The sequence below is a fragment of the Solanum stenotomum genome, chromosome 6 (genome assembly GCF_019186545.1).
Source record: "Solanum stenotomum isolate F172 chromosome 6, ASM1918654v1, whole genome shotgun sequence".
Classification (NCBI taxonomy): domain Eukaryota; kingdom Viridiplantae; phylum Streptophyta; class Magnoliopsida; order Solanales; family Solanaceae; genus Solanum; species Solanum stenotomum.
In genome coordinates, this window is record NC_064287.1 from 23,654,935 (window position 1) to 23,681,974 (window position 27,040).

Here is a 27,040-nt window from a genome sequence, read left to right on the forward strand (position 1 = left end):
CAACGGAGAAGACAAATATGAGAGCCAACAAAAAGAACGTCATCTATTATGTTATAACTTATAAAATAAAAATTAATAAACATAAATAGTTCAAAAAAATAAAATGTAGTTGTTCTCCACATGTTCATATGACATCAAAACAGATTAAGTGGAATACACGTGCAAAGCACACCTGGTTAGATGACAAGAAAAATACACAACAAAAATAGTCTATAAGGTAATATTAGTGAGATACGATTAATTCCATGATTGAACCTCATCAAATTGAAATAAATATATACACTATTGCATTTAACTAATAAATTTTTCATTGACCATATTCATAGGTTCGTGTGAATAAGAGATATATATGACGATCCACATTAGACATTTACAAAAAAATCTGTAATATTATTTTGTGCAAAGCTTATTATTATCATCTTCGCTTAAATTTCCTAAATTGATAATCACGTGCAACGCACGTGTCGAAATCTAGTCCTTTTCAAAGAGGTAACTGCTCTGAAGTATCTCTGAAAATGATTTATGAAAAATGAAGTTCTCTTTATGAGTGTAAAAGTAAAACATTTACGAATCAATTATTTCCCTTAAACATTAGTAAAAAATATCTCTTTAACTCTACTCAAAACTCTTCTTTACTTTTTCAGAAAATAAGTCCTAGACAATTGTTTAGTTAAAAAGAGTCTCAATAATAAATCCTTGAAGACTCAAATACTAGGGTTCATGCTGAATGGTAGTCATGAACAATCAACTCAAAGATCTCAATGCATAGTATATAGGAACTCAAAATTTAGTAATAGAAACTCTGAATTCAACAACTTATTTCAAGAATTATCAAAATAAAGGATGTAGTCTAGATCAACTCTGACTAATAGAAAGTAGATCTAGGGCATAAGGATGAACTCAGTCGATCACTATGATTAGCATTACATACCTAGAAGAACAAAGTTCTTGACGGAAATTGAAGAACACTTGAAAACCTTAGCTTTCTCCTCTTGAATCCTTGCTCTAAGATTTTGAAGGGTTAATCAATGTAAAAGAACTGATTAAAACAATCTAAACCCTGAACTATAAGTAAAAATGTCATGGTTTAGGTTTAGAAGAGGTGGGAAAAGAGTCAACTAATCCTCTTTAAAAGCTTATGAGAAACGTCCACGGGGCCATCTACGGTTCGAAGTTTATTCTATGGACCATAGATCCCATTCGTGGAATTCACATTGACTCTAAAGGCTTAAAATTTCATTCAAATGGTCCAATCTACGACTTGTAGATCCAATTCCTAGAGGTTATACTCAATTTTGGGCTCAAAAATTGATTCTACATGTCCAATCTACTACCCGTAGAAGTTACTACGTACCGTAGAATGGATCCGTATGAGAGGGACCCATATTTTGAGTCTATAAACTTTTTCTACATCTTGAGAGTATGGGTCTAAGTTCAATCCATGACCAGTAGATGGGTTTCATAGTTCAGCGATTCAGAAAACTCTGTTGTGGTAGTCTTGGTAAAATTGTCATAACTTTTTACTAGGAACTTGAAATGAGGCAAACTTGGAGGCATTCGAAAGAGGACTGAATGAACTTTGATTTGGTACGTCATGTGACACCTAATTATTTTGTAGTGGGAGTTATGTTAGTTTGAAGTTTACTTAAGTAGAATCTTGTGTCAATACATAATCGATAAATAAGCTTTCAACTCAAGTCTGTGCTAGGGTTTCTTGTGACCTTAATTCTTCTCCAAAATCATTCCCACACTGAAGAATTGACCTTAGAACCTAAGAAACATTAAGAATCACTCGGCAAAACCTTAAAAATAAATAAAGAATAGTTTGGGTCTTAACATAGAAATTTTTGGGGTGTAACATTAGCCATATTCTTTGCTCTCATCTAAGAGTGACAATACCACTCTTGTACTAGTATCATTCGTTGCAAATTAACACCTTAACTTCTAATGTACTTTATGTCAATTCTACTAGCTCTGATTTCAAAACTAAACTCATCACCCTTATGTTGCCATCCTTTTTTTTTTATCACGACACTCATTTATAATTCAAGCTTAGTATCTACTACTAAACACATATATCAATATAAATTGTCGCATACTATACAAACTTATGACTACTAGATAAATTTAAGAAACACTCGTTCACTAAGAATGTCAAGCCCCGAGCCTAAACCTTGGATGTGGCCAACACTCGAGAACCATTACTGGCCCCAAGTGAACCTTGGCATGGCTCAATACTCAGGGGAAGACTTTACTTAACATTCAAAAGAACTTAAAATCAAACTTTATTCAATGTATTTAAAACAGAACTCATAATATTTAAAAAAACATTCACTAGCCAAAAGGGAAACTCAAGTTTCAACATTTAACAAAGGAAATGAATAAGACTCATGAACTATTACTATCTATGTATTAAAGAATCCAATACTATAAGGGATGTCAGGAAAAGACCCCGATCATCCTAACAAACTATATGACTGAAGATAAATAAGGGATCCTCCGGAAGCAAGGATGCTCACAAAACAACCCTGGAACTCAAATGGATCAACAAAGCGCTGGTTGATGATCTTGGTTACCTGTATCTACATCATAAAACTGTCATGACCCAGGGGTACCCCCTAGATGTAACAAGGCACGTAGTACCCCGAAAGGTACCATATAAGCCATTTAACATATCATAACATAAGCATAGAACAATAAAGAGTAAAACACATGTCAAGTCTTAAAATGTTTTTCATAAAAGCAAAGCGGAAGTATAGACTTGTCTCAATATAGCCATTTATTACAATACTTGAAATAAATAGGGACACAACCCATACAGCATAGTCCGAAAAGGAAATACAAAAATGAAACTACAAAGTGAAAACATCCGTCCTCGAATCATGAGGACTCACCAACAAGCTAGGAGAATAAGAAAATCCAAGCTTTAGCCATAATGATGACCACCTTGAGAATTGGACCCTACACTTGTGGAAAATGTAGGAAAAGCACGGGTTAGTACAAAAATGCACTAAGTATAATAACCATGCATAAAAACATTTAAAACATGCTAAAAAGGACATTTCATTTGAATGCATGCAATTTGCTAAGTTAAACCTTCATTTTGAAGATTGTGGATAAACATAAGTCATAAGCAAAAGAGACATCATAATAATACATAGACTATAAGCATACGAGATAATAACATAGTCATAGACATAATCAATGCAATGTAGTTTAACATAACATAAGAGAAACACTTCATAAGCCACCTCAAGGCAAGCTTGTGCGAGACATGGATAAGACCCCATAATCTCACCCATGCTAAGCAAGTCACTTTAGGTCCTCATTCACATTCATCCTTCTTTTGATCTCATCCTTAACTTATATCTCTTAGATAAGGGAACATTCACCTTTAGTCAATAATATAAAGGAAAGCAACAAATAGCAACAATCCAATATAGTCATACATCATACAAGTAGTTCTCATATCAACACATACTTAACAATTTAGTCATAAGCATATTCATTACATAGATCATCATAACATAAGAGGAACATACCATAACTACCATCAAAGCATACTTGGGCGATGCATGAATATGATCCCATAATCTCACCCATACTAAGTAAAGCTTCTTGAGTAGCCATAGTTGATAATTCATATTCTTGTCATAGTGGGAATAAGCCTTAACTGACATAGACCATGTGAGCTTAACATGGAATCTATTGTCTACCCCACACCGAAAAAGGGTTGTGCTACTTGCCTAAGGTAGTACCATTATCTTAGCTTAGGTGGATCCACTAGCTAAATAACCTACGGGGGCATATAGTTATGGGACAAGGAGATTATTACTAGATACCCACCCTCAACTCACGTGACGGCATCAATATCAAGAGATTGTTCCTAGAAACCCTTCTCAACTCACGTGAGGGCATCCATCTCATATCAATATGCACACGGTGCTAAGAATTTATTCCCACTAAATTCGTATTATGTCTTGACTTAAGTTCATAATCATGGAAGAATGTCTTGACACTCAGTCCAACATAATTCATAAGATAGCTCCTAGATTCAATAGGTGAGAATAGCCTTTCGACCTTAGAATCATCATATTGTGAGAAAACGTTTCACAACATGTCATATTCATACATAGGTGTGTAATTGATAATAGACTTTCAATAACACACAACAAGATCATAATCATAATCACTTTACTCTCAAGGTGTTCTTAAAGCACATACATAAATCTCATAATCATGCATAATTCTTATACTTTACCCTTGAGGATCAAAAATCATATTCAATCAACATATCTAGAATTACAACATTAGACATGAATAATAGCATGATTTGAATAACTCAATTACTACAAGCATAATCTCATAATATCATTCTTCTATCAACAAACCCACATCACAAGATCATAATTGGGAAATAAAGGGATTTCATGGATTCTTGGGGATTCCAACATTAAAACCATAATAAATCATCTATTCAATCATAATATAAAGTAATTAAAGCATTAGAATCGTTTTTGAAAGGAGTCCATCTTGACGATCCTCAACCTTGCTTTTCTTCAATTGATGTAGCTTTTCTGCTCCCTTTTTCCTGGTAATGTCCTTGTCTTGCTCTTTTGTCTTCCTTGCTACAAATCAACACATAGACATTAGTTTATAGCATAAGATAGGAAATGAGGACACTAAATCTATGATTATTCAACCTTAAATGAGTCGAAATCCCAAACTCATCAACACCCCAAACTTAAACTTTTGCTTCTCCTCAAGTAAAACACAAGATCAATTATTTCAACAAGGATTTCTACAAACAGTGCTACTCAAGACACGACATGAATGCACACAAGAAGTTCAAACTAGTCATTCAATATTCAATTGTGCACTCTAATTTTCAAGTTGTGACTAACCATTATCAAATATAACTCAAGCTCCCAATGCTTGTTTCAAAGGCAAGGTCAAGCTCAACAAAAACATTCAAATGCCCTCACACCAAGAATGATTCCATGCCCACAGTAAACACATCAAATTTCCATAATTTCAGAATCAAAGAAACTATCACACTCTCAAAGATAAACACATGCATGATTCTACCCATATGCTTGCCCTTATTTTCCAACCAATATTGCTTTCAGATAACTCAAGATCACAAGGGTCTTTTAATGTTTGTAATGCGGCTGAGGCTAAAAGTATGATCATTTTGGTTCAGTGACTTCTACCTTCATGAAGCATTGTCTGCATTACATTTTTTCTCCTTTCCTTTAACACTTTATGATTTTCACAATCCACCCTATGTTCTTTTAAGCATGACACATTGGCTACCCCCTTTCTTTTGTCCATTTCACAAACTTTGTTTCAACTATTCTTTCTCTTTCTCAATTTTTTGTACTTTCACATTTCTCTTTTCTCTTTTTTTTACATTAAGGGGTTCCATCTTTTTCAACATGATCCTTTAAGGGCGAATTTCTCAAACTTATTGACTTTCCTCCTTTTTCATCACACCCCAAACTTAGGCTTTTGGCTTAAGTTGGCTATTCAAATGAACCAATGCTTCATGAAGGTTATAGGTGATGGGACAAAGAGATCAAAGTTGTTCAAATTTAATCCAAAGAAAAGGATAGGATCAAATGGTGCCAAGATAGGTTCACACTCTCAAAAGGTTGTTAGAAAGGCGTATAAAAGAAATTTTTTTAGTTCACTCTTTGCAAATTGTGCCTAAGATCATCTCTATCATTCGCTTACATTAGTCAATTGAACCAATTGGGCAAGTTCTAGATATTACCAAGCACATATTTCAGGAAAATATCACCACACATGGCATTCAACACAATCATCAAACAAGACTCTACAATTTTCAGCTAGCTTGCAACGATCATCACAAGAGGCCAACTCAAAAACCGGCTAGTCACAATGAGATGCTAAGAGTTCACATATGGCTTATACAACTCGATTTGCCTCATTGCAGCCGTACACGCATATCGTTCAATTGAGATCACTATTTATGTTATTGGTATTACTGATGAGTCCACAAATTGGACTCATTTAGGGCATTATTTTAATAGAAATAGTGTCCTCAAATGCTTATTTCATCTCAAAATCTGATGAAAACTCTTAAGTTTCAGGTATTTGAAGTTTGAGTGAAAGCATGGACGCTTACGCGTAAAAAGGAACTAAAAGGCTGAAAAGAACATAGAAAATGGAGACTGAGCTTCGCCAAGCACACTTGGCGAGTCGCCGAAGGGACATAATCCACCCTTTGTTCCCGTACGCGAAGCCCTGAAGGAAGAGGATCCAAAAGGCGATATAAGGAGCAGTCGGCGTGTCGCCGAACAGTTTCGCGAACCAGGAATATACCGCCCAATGATCTAGGACACAAACATGCTGAAGGCAAAGCACAAAAGGCGATGAACCAGAAGAAGGGCGAATCACCGAGTTGATCGGCGATTCCGACTAATGTCGCCGAATAACCCACTCCAGCACAATTTTTTGAATACTATAAATACTCATTGAGAGTTATAACTTAGTATCAGAGTTTAGTATCATAATATTTTTCAGTGTGAAACAATTATTTTAATTTAATACTTTTTCGTTGAGTTTGAGAGGGTTTTGAAACCTGAAGAAAAAGAAGGTTTCATCTCCAAGTATTTGGACTTGGGTCTCACAAATTCTTCACTCTTGGCCTGTAACAAGACTTAAATCTTCATACCCATTTGAATGCAAGCTCATTTAGGTATAAATTTCTATCTCTTGATGTGTGGCTAAAAACCCCAATTCTTAGGGTGTGATTTAGCAAATATGTGTTGAGATTATTATTGGGTTTTGCTTGCTGATAGGTTAGATGTATTTTAATGGTGATTTCACCTAGCAGTTGTGGTTTAATTTAATGGGTTTGTAGTTGCAAATACAAAAGCACCCATGTGTTTTCGGCTTGCGAGAGAGAGAGGTCACGAAACTAAGACCGCTAGACTGATGGCCTAAGGAGTAGGTCGACATGATGTTCAACATGAGAGGGTGAGCCCTAGTCCCATATCCTAACACTCAGCTTGAGAGAGTGGGTGGGGTAAGGCGTAGGCTGGCCTTCATGTGGCAAATGGGTGTCCGAGAGGAACCCATTTGAAACGGGGTAAGTTTCCCGACAGGGAACTTATTTCCATCTAAAGCTTAGCCTAGTCACAATTATCTTGCAAATTTCCTATCAAAAGCATGTATCCAACGATTTATACCAATATATATTGCGGTCACATCCCAAGAATACCCTCTCATTCATAGATTTCTTTGTTATGTTTACTGTTTTTGCCATATTTGTGAAAAAACCTAATCATGGTGCTTGTTATATGTTCAAAAATTTGCTTCTCGTAGATCATTCCATTTTAAAAAAAAATCCCCCCATTTCTAGAAACTCATTTGATTGAAAAACAAAAGCAAACAACGGCTTTGAAGAACCCGAACTAGAAGCATATTCAGTAGTCAATCAAGCAAATGTTTATCACTTGACTCGTCTAGGTAAAATCATTATAGTGAAACAAAAAGAATGCTAAACCCTTGATGGACAATAATTGTTTGCTATGTAGTTGATGCGAGAAAACTTGTGTCAGTTTTAAGAACTTATGATCACCCCTTACACAAACAATTACAAAAAAAAGAACGAAAAAATAACAAACATGACATAAAACATCTCAAAACAAGGAAAGAAAGTTATGAAGTTATTGGATTCTATAACTTAAGTATAAATGTTATAGAAAGCAACTTTAAATGCCTAATTATATCCTATTGGTCAGAATTTCAGGGAGGGGAGAAAAATAAGTTATGTGTTCACAATATTTTCTGAGAGAGTGGAGAAGAATACATCGCTCATGAGAAGGGAATGTTAGCCTAGTAATCAAGGATTAAATAGCAAACCATCTTCATAATAAATTAACCACATCATGCTTGCTAGAACATGTAAAAAATTCTCATATAAACTAGGGAACGCGTTAAGACATTCAATCTTCTTCATCTGAATAGAAAAAATTCAGAAATGTATTTGATACTCCAAAATAGTTCTAATCTTTACTTTCAGGTTTAAGATAAGAAATTAATGCTTCTCAAAGCTAATATAGTTCCCTTTTTTGTTAGATTCAACAAGATGGAAAACCAAAAATTTAAAGTCTCCGTAAATTCATCACATCCCAACAAATGCAAATAAAACATTATAAAACATTTCACCCATACATCAATAGTCGAAATAATCATTAAAATCTTCATCAATGTATTATCTTCTATCTATTTACCGGTGTGTTGTGTATGAGCACCTTCTTCCTTTCTCTAGGTGCTGTAGGGATGGGACGGAAACAAGAGCTTACAACTTTTATCATGTCTTCTAATCAAGGATAGTGAGCGATACATGAGAACTTTTGAGAATTGATTCAGTAATGACTCTAAGTTACTAAGTTATTGCGTAGGGTAAATTATTTACTATGAGTTTGAGTAAGTCTATTACTAGAGTTGAAAGAGTCTTTGTTAGGTTGTAATTTAGTTACAATTTTTCTAGCACTTTCCTAGTTTCTAGTCAACTGGGAGTCATGGATATGTATTATCTTCTAAGTCTGTAATCCTATAAAAGACATGTTTCCACTTAATAAAGAGGGTACTCCTGTAAAATATTTCCTTCATCTTCTTTGTGCATCTTTAAGTTTTGTAGTGAAACAACTCTCTATTTCCTAAATTATGGCATCAAATCAAGCATTCGGTCTTTGAGTGGGCGATAAAGAGATAAGCGACAACCAGGGAGTGAAATATAAGAAGAAGAAAAATTTAAGGCAAAAAATGGTATATCCTCTTATTCACAACCCCTCAAACCCATCTTTAGTGGTGAGATGTATGTGTTTTGGAGTATCAAGATGAAGACCTTGTTTAGGTCTCAAGATTTGTGGAACTTGATCAAAGATGGGTTCACTGATGTAGCAGAGTCGGAGGCAGAGATAGAGAAGAGATTAAAGGAAATAACAAAGAAGGATGCAAAAGCTTTGTTCTTTATTCAACAGTCAATCATGAGATAATTTTCTCTAGAAATGCAACAGCTACTACCTCAAGAGATGCTTGGCTCATTTTTAAAAATGAGTTTCAAGGTTCCTCAAAGGTAATTACTGTGAAACTACAATCTATTCGTTGTGATTTTGAAACATTGTTCATGAAAAGCAATGAATATGTGCAAGATTTTTAATCAAGAGTTACTGGAATTGTAAGTCAAATGAAATCATATGGTGAAGTGATAGGTGATACAATTGTCGTTTCAAAAGTATTAAAAAGTTTACCTCTAATGTTTGGTCATGTGGTTGCAGCCATTGAGGAATCAAAAGACTTATCTAAGTTTTCATTTGATGAACTAATGGGCTCTTTGCAATATCACGAGTCACGGATTATTAAGTAAATAGAGAGAATAGAAGAACAATCTTTTCAAGTGAAGGAAGAGCACCCAATTCAGAATGAAAAATCTTTATAACAAAGAGCACGAGGAGGTGGCAAAGGCTCTTTTAGAGGTAGAGGACGTGGTAGAGGCAGAACCCAATCTGGCTGGACAAATAGCTGCAGAAGTGGTGCAATATTACAATTGTCATAGGTTTTTCCATATAGAAGCTAAGTGCTCGAATAAAAATGATCAAGCTAGTTATGCTGAGGAAGAGGAAGAAGAAAATCTGCTCTTTATGGCTCTCTCTACAACCATAGATTACAAGACTGATGTTTGATTTCTGGATAGTGGATGCTCCCATCACATGACCGGTAAAAGAAAAGGATTTAAAGAGTTAGATGAGAAAAAATGAGGCGAATTTGGCTTGGTGATAATAAGGAAATTCAAGTTGAAGGTGAAGGTACTATTGCTGTCCAGACTAGTCAACGTAAGGTGAAACTTATTCAAAATGTGTTCTTTGATCCAAGTTTGGCACATAACAGTGTTGGACAAATGTTGAGTTGTGGATTCTAGATCTTGTTTGATGATGACTCATGCTTTATTAAGAATAAGAAGTCTAGTCAAATCTTAACAAATGTTCACATTACAGATAATAAAATGTTTCCACTTGAAGTTTCAAAAGTTGAACAAGCCTTGACTGTTGGTGAAAATAATCTTGACGAATCTAAGTTGTGGCATTTGTGTTATAGACACTTGAATTTGAATGGATTGAGATTGCTAAGTCAAAAAAAGATGGTTCATGGTTTGCCAAATGTAGGATCTGTTGAAAATAAAAGTGAAGGTTGTATATAAGGCAAGCAACATAGAAACTCTTTTCCTATTGGAAGATCCTTAAGAGCTACTAGCTATCTTGAAATTGTTTATGCAGATTTGTGTGGTCCTATGAACACAAAGTCTCTTGGTGGTTCTCAAAATATTTTGTTACTAATTGATGATTATAGTCGGATGAGTTGGGTATATTTTTTGAAGCTCAAATCAAAAACTTTTGCAAGGTTCAAAAAATTCAAGACGTTGATTGAAAACAAAGTTGGTTACAAAGTTAAGGTTATGCGTACCAATAGAGGAGTGAGTTCTTATCACAACAATTTAAGTTATTTTGTGAAGAAAATGGAATTCACATGGATTTGACTGCACCTTACACTCCAGAGAAAAATGGGATTGCTGAGCGGAAGAACCGAACTGTAGTGGAGATGGCCAGGAGCATGTTAAAGAGTAATGATCTTCCAAACCAGTTTTGGTTTGAGGTTATTCACACTGCAGTTTATCTGATTAATATCTCTCCAACCAAACCAATCAAGGGCCAACACCTTTAGAAATCTAGAAAGGTAGAAAGCCTTGGGCAATTCATTTGAGAATTTATTGTTGTATTGCATATGCTCTAATAAATTCTAAACATCATAAAAATGTTGATAAAAAAATCTAAAAAATGCATCTTTTTTGGATATTGCTCTGAATCTAAGGCTTTTATATTGTATTATCCCACAAATGGTAAGGTGATTATCAGGAGAGACGTAGTTATTGAAGAAAAGACTGCTGGAAATGGGAAATCAACAATAAAAGCTCACAAGTTAAGTGGAAGATGAAGCCTTTCTACTTAAGAAGTAAGTCATTCTCTGGCTAATAGGTAGTCTCTTACTAATACACCAAGTCACGCTTCAGGAAACTCCAGTGACACAAATCCAAGGTGTAGCAGCCCAACATTGATTGTGCATGATTCAGAAGGTCCCAGTGAAACTCCTCCACAAAAGTTTAGATCACTTTCAGCTATTTAGGAAACATGTACCTTTTCTTTATTCGGTGTAGACCTAGCTAGATTTTAGGAAGCTTAAAAAGATAGAATGGAGTTGTGCAATGGAACAAGAGCTTATGGCTATAAGGAAAAATTGGACATGGGACTAAAAAGGGTGTTCAAGGCATTCAGAAACACAAAACCATATTGGTCCCAAAAGGATATTCGCAGCAACAAGGTATGGATTTTGATGAAACCTTCTCTCCAGTTCCTTGCTTTGGAAAAATAAGAATCCTTTTAGCTTTGGTTGTACAATTAAAGTGAAAGGTTAATCAATTTGAAGTTAAGTCTTCATTCCTTAATGATGATATGGAAAAAGAAATGGATGTAACACAACCAGATGGTTATGTGGAGAAAGGAAATGAGAACAAAGTATACAAGTTGAGAAAGCACTCTATGGACTAAAACAAGCTCCTTGCGCATGGTACAACAAAATCGATTCACATTTCAGAGAAAATGATTTTGAAAGAATTAAGAATGAGCTAACTTTATATGTGAAGAAATATGAAAAAAAATTATCTATTTTTGGCATGTTTGTATATTGATGATATGATCTATATGGGTTCATCTTACTCTCTTGTATGTGATTTCAAATCATTCTTAGGGCACGTGGTATCCAAGGATTGCATCATGGTAGATCCGGCGAATATTGAGTCTATTTGTGAATAGGTTAGGCCCATTTGAGTTAGTGAGGTTCAGAGCTTTGTCAGATTAGTTGGCTAATACAAACAATTTGTGGAGGGATTCTCCACCATTGCACCACCTCTGACCCAATTGAATCGCCTTGATGTGTCTTTTGAGTTATTTGAGGAGTGGAGTTGAGATTTTTGAAGCTCAAGGAGTTGCTGACTATTGGTCTTGTATTGACTCTTCCTGTTGAGGGTGAGGGCTTCACAATGCATTCTGACACATCTCGCATTGGTTTGTGTTCTGATGCAGTGGGGCGGGGTCATTGCTTATGCATCGAGGCATCTTAGGCTACATTAGTGCAACTACCCCATCCATGAATTGGAGTTGGCGGCAGTATTTTTCATGTGCGAGATTTGGAGGCACTACTTGTATGGGGCTCATTGTGAGATCTAAATTTATCACATGAGTCTTTAGTACATCATGAGTCAAAGGGATCTTAATTCGAGGCAACTTGATGGATTGAGCTTCTAAAAGACTATGATCTCTTTAAATATTGTCATCTGGGCAAGCCGAATATAGTAGCGGATACCTAGAGTCAGAAGATGGTGAGTGTGGGTAGTCTAGCCTTCTTATCTATGGTGGATCAGCCTTATTGCTTTGGTCATTTAGTCTTTAGCTAATAAGATGGTACGATTGGATGTTTCTGATTCTAGGTGTCTCTTAGCCTATGTCAGAGTTAAGTCCTCTCTACTTGATCAAATCCATAGCAGTCAGCTTGAGGATGACAACTTGGTGGCACTGTGAGATCGAGACTTAGTAGGTGACGCTAGTTAGATTACCTTTGATTCATAAGGGATTTTGAGGTTTGCAGCCCATATTTGTGTTCCAAGAGTTGGAGGTTTAATTCAGTCTATTCGTCATGAGGCCCATGACTCTAGATATTCTATCCATCTAGGCACCACAAATATGTATCATAATTCAGGACATCATTATTGGTGGAGCCGTATAAGGAGAGGTATTGTTGATTATGTATCTCATTGCCTTAGTTTCGAGCAGGCTAAGGCCGAGCACTTGAGACCTGGTTGTGAGTTTCAGAGATTACCCAATCCATAGTGGAAGTAAGATCGCATCACTATGGAATTTGTGGCAGGTGTGCCCCAGAATTCTATAGGTGTTGATAGCATTTGGGTCATCATTAATCGATTTACCAAATCAACATACTTCCTCCCTATTCAGTCTCCATTCAATTCAAAGAGATTAGCCCGTATCTACATTCATAAGGTGATCCATCTTCATGTTGTGCTGGTCTCCATTATATCAGATTGGGGTACTCAATTTACTTCTTGCTTTAAGCAGAATTCTCAGGATGAGTTGGGCACTCGTGTTGACTTTAGCACAGCTTTACACCCACAAAATGATGCTCAGTTGGAGAGTACTATCTAAGTTATTGAGGATATGTTATTGTCTTGTCTGTTAGAGTTCGGAGGTCAAGGGGATATCTTTTTGCCTTTTACACTATTTGCATATAACAACAACTACCATTCTAGCATTCAGAAGGCCTCATTCAAGGTAGGCGTTGTCGCTCTCCAACTAGTAGGTTTGAGTCTACAGAGCCTAGATCACGTGGTACAAAATTAATTAAGTAGGCTTTGGAGAAAGTGAGAATGATTAAGGATAGACTTCGAATAGCTCACAACAAGCATAAGAGTTATGATGATGATAGGTGGCGGCCCTTGAGATTCTCAGTTGATGATAGAGTGTTTGTTCGTGTGTCGCCCATGAAAGGCGTGAAGATATTTAGGAGGTGGGGCAAGCTTAGCCCCATGACTATTGGGCGTTATGAGATCGTTCAGATAGTTGGAGGTTGTATATTAGCAAGCTTTTCCTTCGATATTCTCTGTTATCCACCTAGTATTTCATGTTTTGAAGTTGCATCGGTATGTTCCTAACGAGTCACATGTGCTTCAGTATGATGCAGTAGAATTGGATGATTACTTGACCTTTGTGGAGGAGCCAGTTGCCATTCTTGACATAGATGTGCGGTGATTGCATTCGAGAGCCATTCATTTGGTTAAGGTCTATTGGTGGAATTGTCTAGTTGAGGAGGCTACCTGGGAGACCAAGCATGATATGCAGGAGCAGTTTCTTGGTTTATTTGAGCCTTTAGGAAAATATTGACTCTTACGACGAAATTCCTTTTTAGAAGTGGACGTTGTAATGACCTCCAATTATGTTAGGTGTTTATGCCTCCTTTTCATCGTTTGAATCTTTTCTGTAGCTATCCAAAGTCATTTATGACATGCTGGGACTAACAATTTGGTCACCTAGTCATTCGTTTAGTTTTTATGGGAGTTTTAATGTTTTGGAGCATTTTTGAACTATCAATTTTGACTAAAGGTTTGGGAAGATGACCTTAGAATCCAATTCTGACGATTCCATCAGCTCTGGAAGGGTCATTTTAGGCTAGTAACATAGTCAGCATCAATTGTGAGGCTTTTCAATGCATGTCTATGCAATTAGCAATTTTAACATTCAAGTTAAGGCCTAAGTTTAACTTTAGTCAGCATTCTGAGTAAACGAGCTCGGTTTGAAATTCTATTAGTGCGGTTAGCTCCGAAATATTGAATTTGGTCTAGAAAGACCCTTCATTTGGATCCCGAGGCTTTCGAGCTAATTGCAAGCCCTTTATGGATTCTAGCTTAAATTGAGTTTTGGTGTGAGACTCATTCATTGTTGAGATGACCTCCTATGGGAATTTTGTCTTCTCCACTGAGTGAGTAATATCAAATTTGGTGAGGTTACATATCTGGTTTTCATGTATGAGGTCCAAAACTAATTCGTAACGGCCCATCGGGATTCTGGAACTTGCAAAAAACTAGGTGATGTGCATCAGTAAGTACAGGCCAAGTTCCTCGTAGCGGTCGCCTACCCCTTGGTCACGTTTGTGATGGCCTGTGTCTTTGTTCTTGACCACCGCGGGATCCCTTACAGTGATCGCGATGAAGGGTTGAACTTCCTTTGTCATCCCGACAACAAAGCAGAGTACCTGCAATATCGATGGTCAACTCTTCATGAGTTATGATGTGACCCCCGTTCTCACGACCGTGATGAAGAGCTGAGGTATGTCTTTCTAAAGAAAAACAGACAAGATCAACAACTATGTGGAGTGTTGTAATTGTGATTTCATGGTCATTTTAAGTCAAATTTGGGTGATTCAAAGTTACACGCGTCCGTGATCGTTGAGGCTTCATGGTAGAGTGATTGAGAACTATTGAAGGACCTCTGTTTGAGGTGAAATTTTTGTTGGAGCTTATGTCCCTTCTCTTATTGATGTTTAAATTTGTAAATTATTGCTTGACTGTTGTTCTGCTGTTTCGGGCGACAATTTTGTTTAATTTTGGAACACAAGTTCGAGGAGTAGTTTAGGACCTCTTTATGGAGTAAATTCCTGAAATTACGGTGCGAGTCAAATAGTTCCTGTGTGATTGTAAAACTGGACTATCACTGTTTTATGCATTTATAGTGTCTTAATGACGATACTTACATTGTGATCCTATTTTTGATAGTGTGGTAGTGTTTGTAGGCTGTCTAAAAAGCAAGATCTCGAGCATTTGATTAGCAGTGCACGCATTCAGCCTAGAGGTAGGCTATGACTTCCTTCCCTTCTTAGATTGAGCATGAATGTGTAAATTAATGATCATTAGTGTAAATTGGGGGCGGGTACCTAGTTATTTTGTTTTTTTTTCTTTAAGAGACTATATTTTACGATTGATCAGAAGTACCATGCTTGTTGCGGTTTGTATGTGTGTTGCAGCAATCTATGTGATTTACTTGTATTATTATATGTTTTCTGAACCATGTTCAGCCTTTGTCTAGGATATGTTGTTGATGCCTTAGACTCTTCCCCTTACAGTTTATCATGTTTCTGACATTGTTTCGGACTGACTAAGTCCATATAGACCCGAAAACAGACTTGAGCCTGGTAATATGAGCCTTAGTTTAAGTATTTGCGCAACTTATTAGACCTTCTATTCCAACTCCCCATATATGTGCCTTTGGTGCGTTAACAAAAGTTTGTGGTATCGCACGTATTAGAGATTCAGTCGTACTAGTCTGGGAATCTTCCTTTGATATTGGAATCCTCTTCGGAGTCGACATGCCCTTTTGTCAATCTTTCTAGCTGGGCTTGGAGTTCATTAGACAGTTTGATTATTTCTGATTCGATGTCGGTGTACTATTGTTCGAGGTCACAGTCCTCAGTTTGAAGCTGACGTTCTACCATTTGAGGCCATTATTTCCATCTTTACTATGTTACTCTATGGTTCAATGTTGTTACTTCTTTGAGATACTATCAACTGTGAGTTTGAGGCCCTGTTGACTTTTATTGGACTTGCGAGTAAGTGTTTACTCTTTATAGTGGTAGCTATTTTGTGTACCTATCAAGCTTATGGGGTCCCATTTGGATTATTTATCTAATTATGTGCATGAGTGTATCTTTTGGGATTATGGGGGTCCATTTGGATATTTTATTTAAACATGCGCACGTGTGTATCTTCTAGGCTTATGGGGGTCTAGTTTGATTTACTTTAGTTGTACTTAAAGTAACTTGTTGCATGCTCATGTGCCTTCTTTTTATATCCACTTTGACCTTTAATTGTGTCTAGATTCAATCTTTTCTGATTGTTTTTACCTTTCTTGCTCGGTCGGCCTATGATGCCTACTGAGTAGCTTGTTTTAGTACTTATGCTACATTTTACATCTTCTCGTGATGCATGTCCTAGTACTAGCTACCAGTGGTTATCATTCGTGTCGTCTTTTGCAATTTGTGGAATTCGGAGACTAGGGTGAGTACTTGGCGTCTTGGATCAGTCTGTCTCCTTCTGTATATATATGTTAGCTTTTTTTTTGTGTTTGAAACGACGCATTGTTTTCCACTTTTGTGACTTGTATTTATCTTCTTACACATTTTTCATATTCGTGACTTCCAGAACCTAGGAGGGTATCTATTGTACTTAGTTTTTTGTTTGCTTTTCGTTTCTTTCTTTCCTTATTGGTAGTATTATTTATGTTAAGTTCTACTCTTGCACTCACTACTTGACGTTCTATGTATGGGTTGGCTTACCTACTCGTGGGTTATGGTAGATGTCATCATGCCTCGAGAATCTTCGTTGTGACACTTAGTTCACTCATATAGGCTGGCGAATTTATCGTTGGATAGTTCATAAGACTTTTTGTTCGGGTGCCACATTTGTGGCCCATACTTTGTCTTATCTAAAGGTGACTTCATAAAAGAAGAAGAGATAAATGAGTTTGATGACGGTAATGGAGCTTTTAGAAAGTTCACCTAATTTGACGATATCAAGATTTGAGGCTATGAATTTTTTGAAGATATGAAGATTTAAAGATATGATTTTTTTAAGATTGTATTAAATTAGAATGTTGTCTACAATATATATTAAAAATGTATTGTGCCTAGATTATATTGTATTATAAGTGTATTATGAATTATTTTGGTTGGGATCATTAAAAAGAGAGTGAAGTCCGCAATATGTATTATGAATATATTATTAATGAATAAAACATGTATTATACGTGTTTTATAAATTGAAGTAAAACGACACAATCATATTAGTCATGTTTTTTTTGCACATAACTAATAAACTACAAAATGATTTAAACTTGAATTAGAAATGTATTACACATACTAAATCTAAATTAGTAGAGAATTAAATATGAATGCAAAATGTAGCAAACGAAAGAGCAGTCAATGATTCATAGACTGAATAAAACTTGTATTAATAATTAATTCAACGAGTAATTTAATCGTAACAAATGAAGAGACATAATAAGCTGCAAAATGATTAAACTAGAATTAAAAATGTATTACACACATATTAAAGTTGAATTAGAAGAGAATTAAACATGAATGCAAAATGTAGCAAATGAAAGAGCAATCTGTGATATGTAAATTGAATAAAACTTGTATCAATAATGAATTAAACAAGTAATACAGTCATAACAAATCAACCAATAAATTGCAAAATGAATTAAACATGTATCAAAAGTGTATTACACAAATATTAAAGTTAATTAGAAGAGCGAATTAAGCATGAATAGAAAACCTAGCTAATGAAAGACCGGACAGTGATCTATAGAGTAAATTAAACTTGTATCAATAATGAATTAAACAAGTAATCAAATATCAACAAATAAACCAATAAACTGCAAAATTAATTAATTTAGCGTTAAAAGTATATTACACAATATTAAGTAGAATTAGAAGAGAGAATTAAGAATGAATGAAAAACATAACTAATGAAAGACAAGACAATAATCTATAGACTGAATTAAATTTATCTTATTAATGAATAAAACATGTATTATATGTGTCTTATAAATTATTCTGATTTGTTTAACTAAGAGCATGAGTGATGTTTGGAATATGTATTAAAAATGTAATGTACATGTATTATAAATGTCTTATATTTGTATTACCTAAATCATTTGGTTGGTATAAGTAAGAAGAGAGTGAAGTTTGAAATATGTATTATAAATGTATTGTTCATGAATAAACTTATATTATATTTATCTTATAAATTATTTTGATTTGTATCACTAAGAAAATGAGCAACGGTTGCAATATGCATTCAAATTGAATTGTGCAATGTATTACTAGTGAGGTGTGTAATATTTATTATAAATGTATTATTAATGAAAAAAACATGTATTATATGTGTCTTATAAATCATTATGATTTTCATCACTAAGAAAAAGAGTGATGTGTGCGATATGTATTACAAATGTATTGTACCTATATTATAAATGTAATATAAGTGTGTTACCTAAATTATTTTTGTTGATATAACTAAAAGGGGAGTAAAGTTTTAAATATGTATTATAAATGTATTGTTCATGAATCTAATACAATTTCAAAGAAATTATGAAAAATTTCTAAAACAACTTAAATACAATAGCGATACAGCTCCATAAATCTCATATTTTTTCAAGCTTCACTGTAATATTTACCCTAAAATCCATTCTAATATTAACCAAACCCTCTTAAAATTGAGATATAAACTCTGAACGATATTTATAATTATTTGAAGAAACAACCTATCGAAACTAACTACAAATTCGTAAAACTCAAATAATGAATTCTAAATTTGATTCTTTATGATGACCATCAATGGTGAACTCTTGCAGCTGTTATTTTAGAGATTTGAAATTTCTAATTGAGCATATGATTTTGTATAAATTTTCATCTATCTGTTCCTCTTCTTGTCGTGTTTTTGGGTGAAAATCGTGATATATAGGCAAAAACTAAATTGAGAATAGTTCTTTAGATGAAAATTTCGAAGAAGAATAAGAAAATAAGAATAAAAAGAAGAAGGGGAAGAGGAGGAAGAGAAAAAATGACAGAGAAAGAGGAAAGAGCTGAAGATAGATGGGTCTTTCACTGTATAATTATTTTAATTCCAAAAAATGCTATATTTAGGTAGCAAAATTTTATTTCATAGATGGTAAATATTTTCTTAATATAGAATATTTATATTATTTACAACTTTTTAGCCCATAAAACAATCAGCCAATTTAAATTTCTAAAAAATTTAAATACCTGAAGCATCCTTTATTTTCCTAAATCAAAGAGGGTTTCAATTCCGTGTAAATTGGTATCTCTCTTTCTTGTCTTATTTTCTTCCATATTTTCGTAAAAAGGTAACGAGCTTTACAACCTATGGATAGAGATTTTGTCCCATTTTCGTGAGAAGGGCATCTCAAACACGTGAAGACTACAACTTACAAGTCTGCCCAAAAGTTCCCCTGGTTAAGTGCCCCAATTGTCTGCAACTTATGGAGTGTTGTAATTGCAATTTTGTGGTAATTTTAAGTCAGATTTGGGTGATTCAAAGTTCCACGCATCCGTGATCGTTGAGGCTTCATGGTAGAGTGATCGAGAACTATTGAAGGACCTCTGTTTGAGGTGATTTTTTTTTGGGAGCTTCTGCCCTTCCTCCTGTTGATGTTTAAGTTTTTAAATTGTAATTCCGTTATTTCAGGCAACAAATTTTGTTTAATTTTGGAACACAAGTTCGAGCCGTAGTTTAGGACCTCTTGATGGAGTCAATTCCTGAAATTACGGTGCGAGTCACATAGTTCCTGTTTGACTGTAAAATTGGCCCATCACTGTTTTATGTGTTTATAGTGTCTTAATGACCGTACTTACATTGTGATCCTATTTTTTGATAGTGTGGTAGTGTTAGTAGGCTGTCCAGAAAGAAAAACCTCGGGCCTTTTGATTTGTTGCGCACACATTTAGCCTGGAGGTAGGGTACAACTTATTTCCTTTCTTAGATTGAGCATGAATGTGTAAATTAATGATCATTAGTGTAAATTGGGGGAGGGTACCTAGCTATTTTGTTTTATTCTTTTAGAGACCATATTTTACGATTGATCGGTAGTACCATGCTAGTTGGTGTGTGTATGTGTGTTGAAGGATGCTATGTGATTTACTTGTATCATTATAGGTTTTCTTGAACACATTCAGCCTTAGTCTAGGATATGCTACTAATGCCGTAGACTTGTCCCCGTAAAGTTTATCATGTTTTCGACATTGTTTCGGACTGACTAAGTCCTTGTAGACAGGAAAAGTCTGGTAATATGAGCCTTAGTTTAGGTGTTTGCGCAGCTTATTAGACCTTATATTCCTACACCCCATATATGTTTCTGTTGTGCGTTAACAGAGGTTTGTGTTATCGCACATATTAGAGATTCAGTCGTACTAGTTTGGGAGCCTTCGTTTGATACCTCTGGGTGGATGGCGTTCCATGATGTCTTAGTGTTGATATTGGAATCCTCTTCGGAGTCGACTGGCCCTTTCATCAATCTTTCTAGCTAGGCTTTGAGTTCATAGGGCACTTTGACTATTTTTTATTCGAGGCCGGTGTACTATGGTTCGAGGTCACAGTCCTCAGTTTGAAGCTAACGTTCTACGGTTTGAGGCCATTTTTTCCAGCTTTAGATTGTTGCTCTATGATTCAAGGTCGTTACTTCTTTGAGAGACTATCACATGTGAGTTTGAGGCCCATTTGACTCTTATTGGACTTGGGAGTGAGTGTTTACTCTTTATAGTGGTAGATATTTTGTGTAACTAACGGGTGTATGGGGTCCCTTTGGATTATTTTATTTAAACATGAGCATGAGTGTATCTTTTGGGCTTATGGGGGTCCATTTGGATTATTTTATTTAAACATGTACACGAGTGTATCTTCTTGGCTTATGGGGGTCTAGTTTGATTTAGTTAGTTGTACTTAAATATACTTTTTGCATGCTAGTGTGCCTTCTTTTTATATCCGCTTTGACCTCTATTTGTGTCTAGATTCAATCTTTTTAGATTATTTTTATATTTCTTGCTTGGTCGACCTATGATGCCTACTGAGTACCTTGTTTTAGTAATTATGCTACATTCTACATCTTCTCGTGATGCATGTCCTAGTACTAGCTACCAGTAGTTCTCATTCGTGTGTTTTTTGCAGTTTGTGGATATCGGAGACGAGGGTGAGTACTTGGCATCTTGAATCAGCCTGTCTCCTTCTGTATATATATATGTTAGATTATTTTTTGCATTTGAAATGGCACATTGTTTTCCACTTTTGTGACTTGTATTTATCTTCTTAGACATTTTTCATATTCGTGACTTCCAGGTCCTAGGAGGGTATCTGTTGTATTTAGTTTTTTGTTTACTTTTTGTGTCTGTCTTTTCTTATTGTTAGTATTATTTATGTTAAGTCCTACCCTTATACTCATTACTTGCCATTCTCGGTATGATTGGGTTACCTACTCGTGGGTTATGGTAGATTTCATCATGACTCGGGAAGCTGGGTTGTGACACTTAGTTCACTCATATAGGCTGGCAAAGTTATCGTTGGGTAGTTATGAAGCCTTTTTGTTCGGGTGCCATCTTTGTGGCCCATACTTTCTCTCATCTAAAGGTGAATTCATAGGAAAAAAAAGAGATAAATGAGTTTGCCGACGAAAATGGAGGTTTTAGAAAGTTCACCTGATTTGAGGATATCATGATTTGAGGCTATGAATTTTTTGAAGATATGAAGATTTAAAGATATAGATTTTTGAAGATATGATTTTTTGAAGATTGTATTAAATTTGAATAATGTCTACAATACGCATTAAAAATGTATTGTGCCTAGATTATATTGTATTATAAGTGTATTATAAAGGTTGGGATCACTAAAAACAGAGTGAAGTCTATAATATGTATTATAAATATATTATTAATGAATAAAACATGTATTATACATGTCTTATAAATTGAAGTAAAACAACACAATCATGTTAGTCATGTTTTTTTGCACATAACTAATAAACTACAGAATGAAATAAACTTGAATTATAAATGTATTATACATACTAAAACTAAATTAGGAGAGAATTAAATATGAATGCAAAATGTAACAAACGAAAGAGCAGTCAATGGTTCGTAGACCGAATAAAACTTGTATTAATAATTAATTCAACAAGTAATTTAATCGTAACAAATGAAGAGACATAATAAGCTGCAAAATGATTAAACTAGAATTAAAAATGTATTACACACATATTAAAGTTGAATTAGAAGAGAATTAAATATGAATGCAAAATGTAGCAAATGAAAGAGCATTCTGTGATTTGTAAACTGAATAAAACTTGTATCAATAATAAATTAAACAACTAACACAATCGTAACAAATAAACCAATAAATTGCAAAATGAATTAAAAGTGTATCGAAAGTGTATTACACAAATATTAGATTTAATTAGAATAGAGAATTAAGCATGAACAGAAAACGTAGCAAAGGAAAGACCGGACAGTGATCTATAGAGTAAATTAAACTTGAATCAATAATGAATTAATCAAGTAATTCGATATCAACAAATAATTCAATAAACTGCAAAGTGAATTAATTTAGCATTAAAATTGTATTACACAATATTAAAGTAGAATTAGAAGAGAAAATTAAGAATGAATGAAAAACATAATTAACGAAAGACAAGGCAATGATCTATTGACTGAATTAAACTTGTCTTATTCATTAATAAAACATGTATTATATGTGTCTTGTAGATTATTTTGGTTTGTTTAACTAAGAGCATGAGTTATGTTTGGAATATGTATTAAAAATGTAGTGTACATGTATTATAAATGTCTATATTTGTATTACCTAAATCATATGGTTGGTATCAGTAAGAAGAGAGTGAAGTTTTGCAATATGTATTATAAATGTTTTGTTCATGAATAAACTTATATTATATGTATCTTACAAATTATTTTGATTTGTATCACTAAGAAAATGAGTGACTGTTGCAATATGCATTAAAAATGTATTGTGCATGTTTTATGAATGTATACGTATTACTAGTGAGGTGTGTAATACTAATTATAAATGTATTATTAATGAATAAAACATATATTATATGTGTCTTATAAATCATTTTGATTTTCATCACTAAGAAAAAGAGCGATGTGTGCGATATGTACTTCAAATGTTTTGTACCTATATTATAAATGCATTACAAGTGTGTTACCAAAATTATTTTGGTTGATATAACTAAAAGGGGAGTAAAGTTTTAAATCTGTATTATAAATGTATTGTTCATGAATCTGATACAATTTCAAAGAAATTATAAAACATATCTAATACAACTATAATATAATTGCGATATAGCCCCGTAATCTCATCTTCTTTCGAGCTTCAGTCTAATATTTCCCCTAAAATCCATTCTAAGATTAACCAAACCCTCTTTAAATTGAGATATAAACTTTGAACGATATTTATAATTATTTGTAGAAACAACCTATCAAAATTAACCACAAATTCATAAAACTCAAATAATGAATTATAAATTTGAAGTTTTATAATGACCATCAATGTTGAATTCTTGCAGCTCTTATTTTAGAGATTTGTAATTTCTAGTTGAGCATATGATTTTGTATAAAATTTCAGCCTTTCTGTTCCTCTTCTTGTCATTTTTTGGGTGACTTTAAATGAAAACCTAAAAGAAGAATAAGAAAAGAAGAATAAAAAAAGAAGAGGAAGAGGAGGAAGAGAAAAAATGGCAGAGAAAGAGGGAAGAGCTGAAGATAGATGAGCCTTTCACTTTATAATTATTTTAATTCCAAAAAATGTTATATTTAGTTATCAAAATTTTATTACCATAGATGATAAATATTTTATTAATATAGAATATTTATATTATTTACACCCTTTTTAGTCCATAAAACAATTAGCCAATTTAAATTTCTAAAAATATATAAATACCTGAAGCATCCTTTATTGTCCTAAATCAAATAGGGTTTCATAAATTCGTGGCTCTCTTTCTTGTCTTATTTTATTCCATATTTTGAGAAAAAGGCAATGAGCTTTACAATCTATGGATAGATATTTTGTCCCATTTTCGTGTGAACGCCCTACAACTTACAAGTTTGCCCAAAAGCTTCCCCCAATGTTCAAGTTTTTCAGATTTGTTTGATTAATTTCAAAAGATCCAAAATTTAATCCTGCCCATTTTGCCTTGCGTTAAGAGTTCATTTGGAAAAGGTTTTCAGCCGCCTCTTTCACTCATAAGCTTCATAACAATTTGTATGTTTCTTTTAGCTTTGTCCTTCTCTATTGGCACTAGGTTTAACTTACTCGAGTTAGTCTTGCTTTCGTTCGCCAAAAGAATGTAAATCCGAGGTAGAGATCCCCAGTTTGCTGCCCTGAAATAGGTGAGTGACCTTTATCCTTAATTTTTTATTCCACGAGACATAAACGAACTTGGATTGTCGATTTGTTGTTAGTTTCAATTTAGTTGATTTCGTATTTTTGGCATAGTCAATCATTGATTAAAATCTTTATCCTATGTTCACTGCTTTGTTGAAATCACATATTAAGTCATTTTCTTGCCATTGCCTTATTTGTGAAATCATGTTTTTAAAGACTTATTTTGATAGTCATTGAACTCCTTAGAAATTATCTCTTTACTTAAAGTTTTATATACGATTAAATGATAATCAATATATTTAAGTGTCGTCATGTATATCTTATTTATGCTTTGTCGAAACTTTCCCGGTACATCTTTAAATTATATGTCATGAAATATATTTTTCAACTTCTAACTTGTAATGGTTCGAATATTTCGAGGGAAGTAACATGAATTTGATGCTAAAAGGTCTTGTTTTAAATTTCTTGATGTACCATAATTTCTAACTAGGTTCGTTTTTATGCGTAAGAATTATTTTATATGAGCAATAGTAACAATTTTGAAAAGAAAGAGCATGTTAAATTTGAATAATCATTTATAAGGCATGCCTTTAGGATTTGTTTTATAGGTAGCCTTTTTAGCAATATTTTTCATTTAAGTAAAGTAGCATGTTGTTTGTTTGGTGTGCAATTCTACCAAGTAGTGTGAGCAGATCTTTATAGCTATGCTTATATGCTGAACAAGAATCAATCATGTACTTTCTCTATTTACAAATGACCTTTGATTTAACTATTTCAACTTTCGTGAATTATTAGTTAAGAATCATCCCTAATCTTTATTTTCCTCTTTTATTTACATGTACACCTTGGGAGAAAATTGGATTCTTCGTAAAAGACTCTCACTATTGCGAGAAGTCTCCCTTTGAGATTCCATTGTATCTCTCATCCGAGCAATAAGGAATTAATATTCTATATTCTTAAGTCATACCTAATAGTGAGGAAAGCAACCGACATGCTTCAGGTTCTTATGACATCCTCTTTCCTTTTCTTCCTTATTCCTTATATCTAACCTTTTGTGATCTCGACTTATTGTTGTGCTTAAATTATATTTCATGTTTTAGATTATATATTGAGACTTACGGTTAACATAGGAATATTCGTAGAAAATTCTAGTTAAACTACATGATATCTTTTCCAACTAACTACTTAAGTTGGTCATCAAAGTCTAATTTGTCAAATATTTCCTTAACCATAAGAAAAGATTTTTCTAATGGCCTATTATTTTCTCCTATATTCAAACAAACATATTTTTAAACAAGGTAAATTTATTTTTATAGAAGAACTTGATTAAAAAGTGATAATCTATCTCATTTAAGTATTTGAACATCAAATACTTTAATTGCAATAAAAAAATATTGGTCCATATTTGGCTTTAAAAAAATAGCCTTGAGTTAATCTTGATTCAATGCTAAAAAGGACTTGTCAAGTTACAACATCATTTTTTATAAACTTAAATAAAAAAATAGTTTCTTACAATTAAATGTTCAAATTGTTACTTCCACTAATTTCAATTATAGGTAATTTTGTATATACAACTTATCTACGTAGTTAAATTTGAAACTTCACTAATCTTGTTATATGCAACTTCTCTAAAACTACTTATAATATGTCTTTTAAGTTGCATTTATTCTTACGTCATATTTTTAATCAAGTTAATTTTTTGTTAACCTAAGCTTGGTTGGTATTTGTTTTTTAACGAATCTTAAAAGATGCCCTAGACCTTTCCTTTAGGATAACTAGAACCCTTACCGAGAATAACATAAGTTGAGTAGATCATTAATTGAAGGTAATTTTTGCATTACTTAGTAAAATATGTACGTGTCCTAATTTACCTCTAAACAATAATTAGATGACGATTCCTTAAGTTAATTATTGATGAATCACTAATATGTTGTAAACTATTTGACACGACTTGAAATGGGGTATAACACTCTGAATGTAGAAGGCCACACCACCTTTGATCCAGAAGCTATCAAGGGAGTTGTCCAGAATTTCAATCAAAGCTTATTTAGGAAACAGAGTAATGGAGACCTGGCTTCAGTATCCAAGACACAACTGTGATCTTCCAACAACACCATATATCGCTATAAAGAAATTTTGAAGAAGAAGAAATATAGGAATCAATCGAATCCTTTGCTAGTTACATGGCCCCTGGACCTGAAGATTTTCCAAGTCTCTTTTACCCGACCTTCTAAGATATCATTAAGGGAGAGATTATGGTGACTACGCATTCCTTTCATCAACATCAGGTTTTTGTGGGAAGCTTAAACTCCAATTATGTGGCACTCATTCCTAAAAAGGAGGATGCAACTCAAATTAGAGACTTCAGGCCTATCAGGCTGATATAGGATGTACAAAATTATGGCCAAAGCTCTGGTAGAA

At 33.9% G+C, this 27,040-nt stretch overlaps 1 protein-coding gene across 1 annotated transcript; it reads left to right on the forward strand.

Annotated features, from left to right (window-relative positions):
- The first annotated feature begins 11,280 nt into the window (after window positions 1–11,280).
- Window positions 11,281–13,907, forward strand: LOC125868599 (uncharacterized). Its single transcript, XM_049549221.1, has 5 exons — window positions 11,281–11,409; window positions 12,065–12,152; window positions 13,012–13,293; window positions 13,339–13,430; window positions 13,791–13,907. The coding sequence occupies exons 1-5, from the start codon at window positions 11,281–11,283 to the stop codon at window positions 13,905–13,907; spliced, it is 708 nt and encodes a 235-aa protein (XP_049405178.1).
- Window positions 13,908–27,040: the final 13,133 nt, after the last annotated feature.

What these genes read in the sequence shown, in the direction of transcription:
- LOC125868599 (XM_049549221.1), top strand. Translation starts at nt 11,281, where the DNA reads ATGGAGTTGTGCAATGGAACAAGAGCTTATGGCTATAAGGAAAAATTG. An exon ending in AGGATATTCGCAGCAACAAG is followed by an intron (nt 11,410 to 12,064) that starts GTATGGATTTTG and finishes AGATTTTTGAAG; the next exon opens with CTCAAGGAGTTGCTGACTAT. An exon ending in AAATGATGCTCAGTTGGAGA is followed by an intron (nt 13,294 to 13,338) that starts GTACTATCTAAG and finishes CTTGTCTGTTAG; the next exon opens with AGTTCGGAGGTCAAGGGGAT.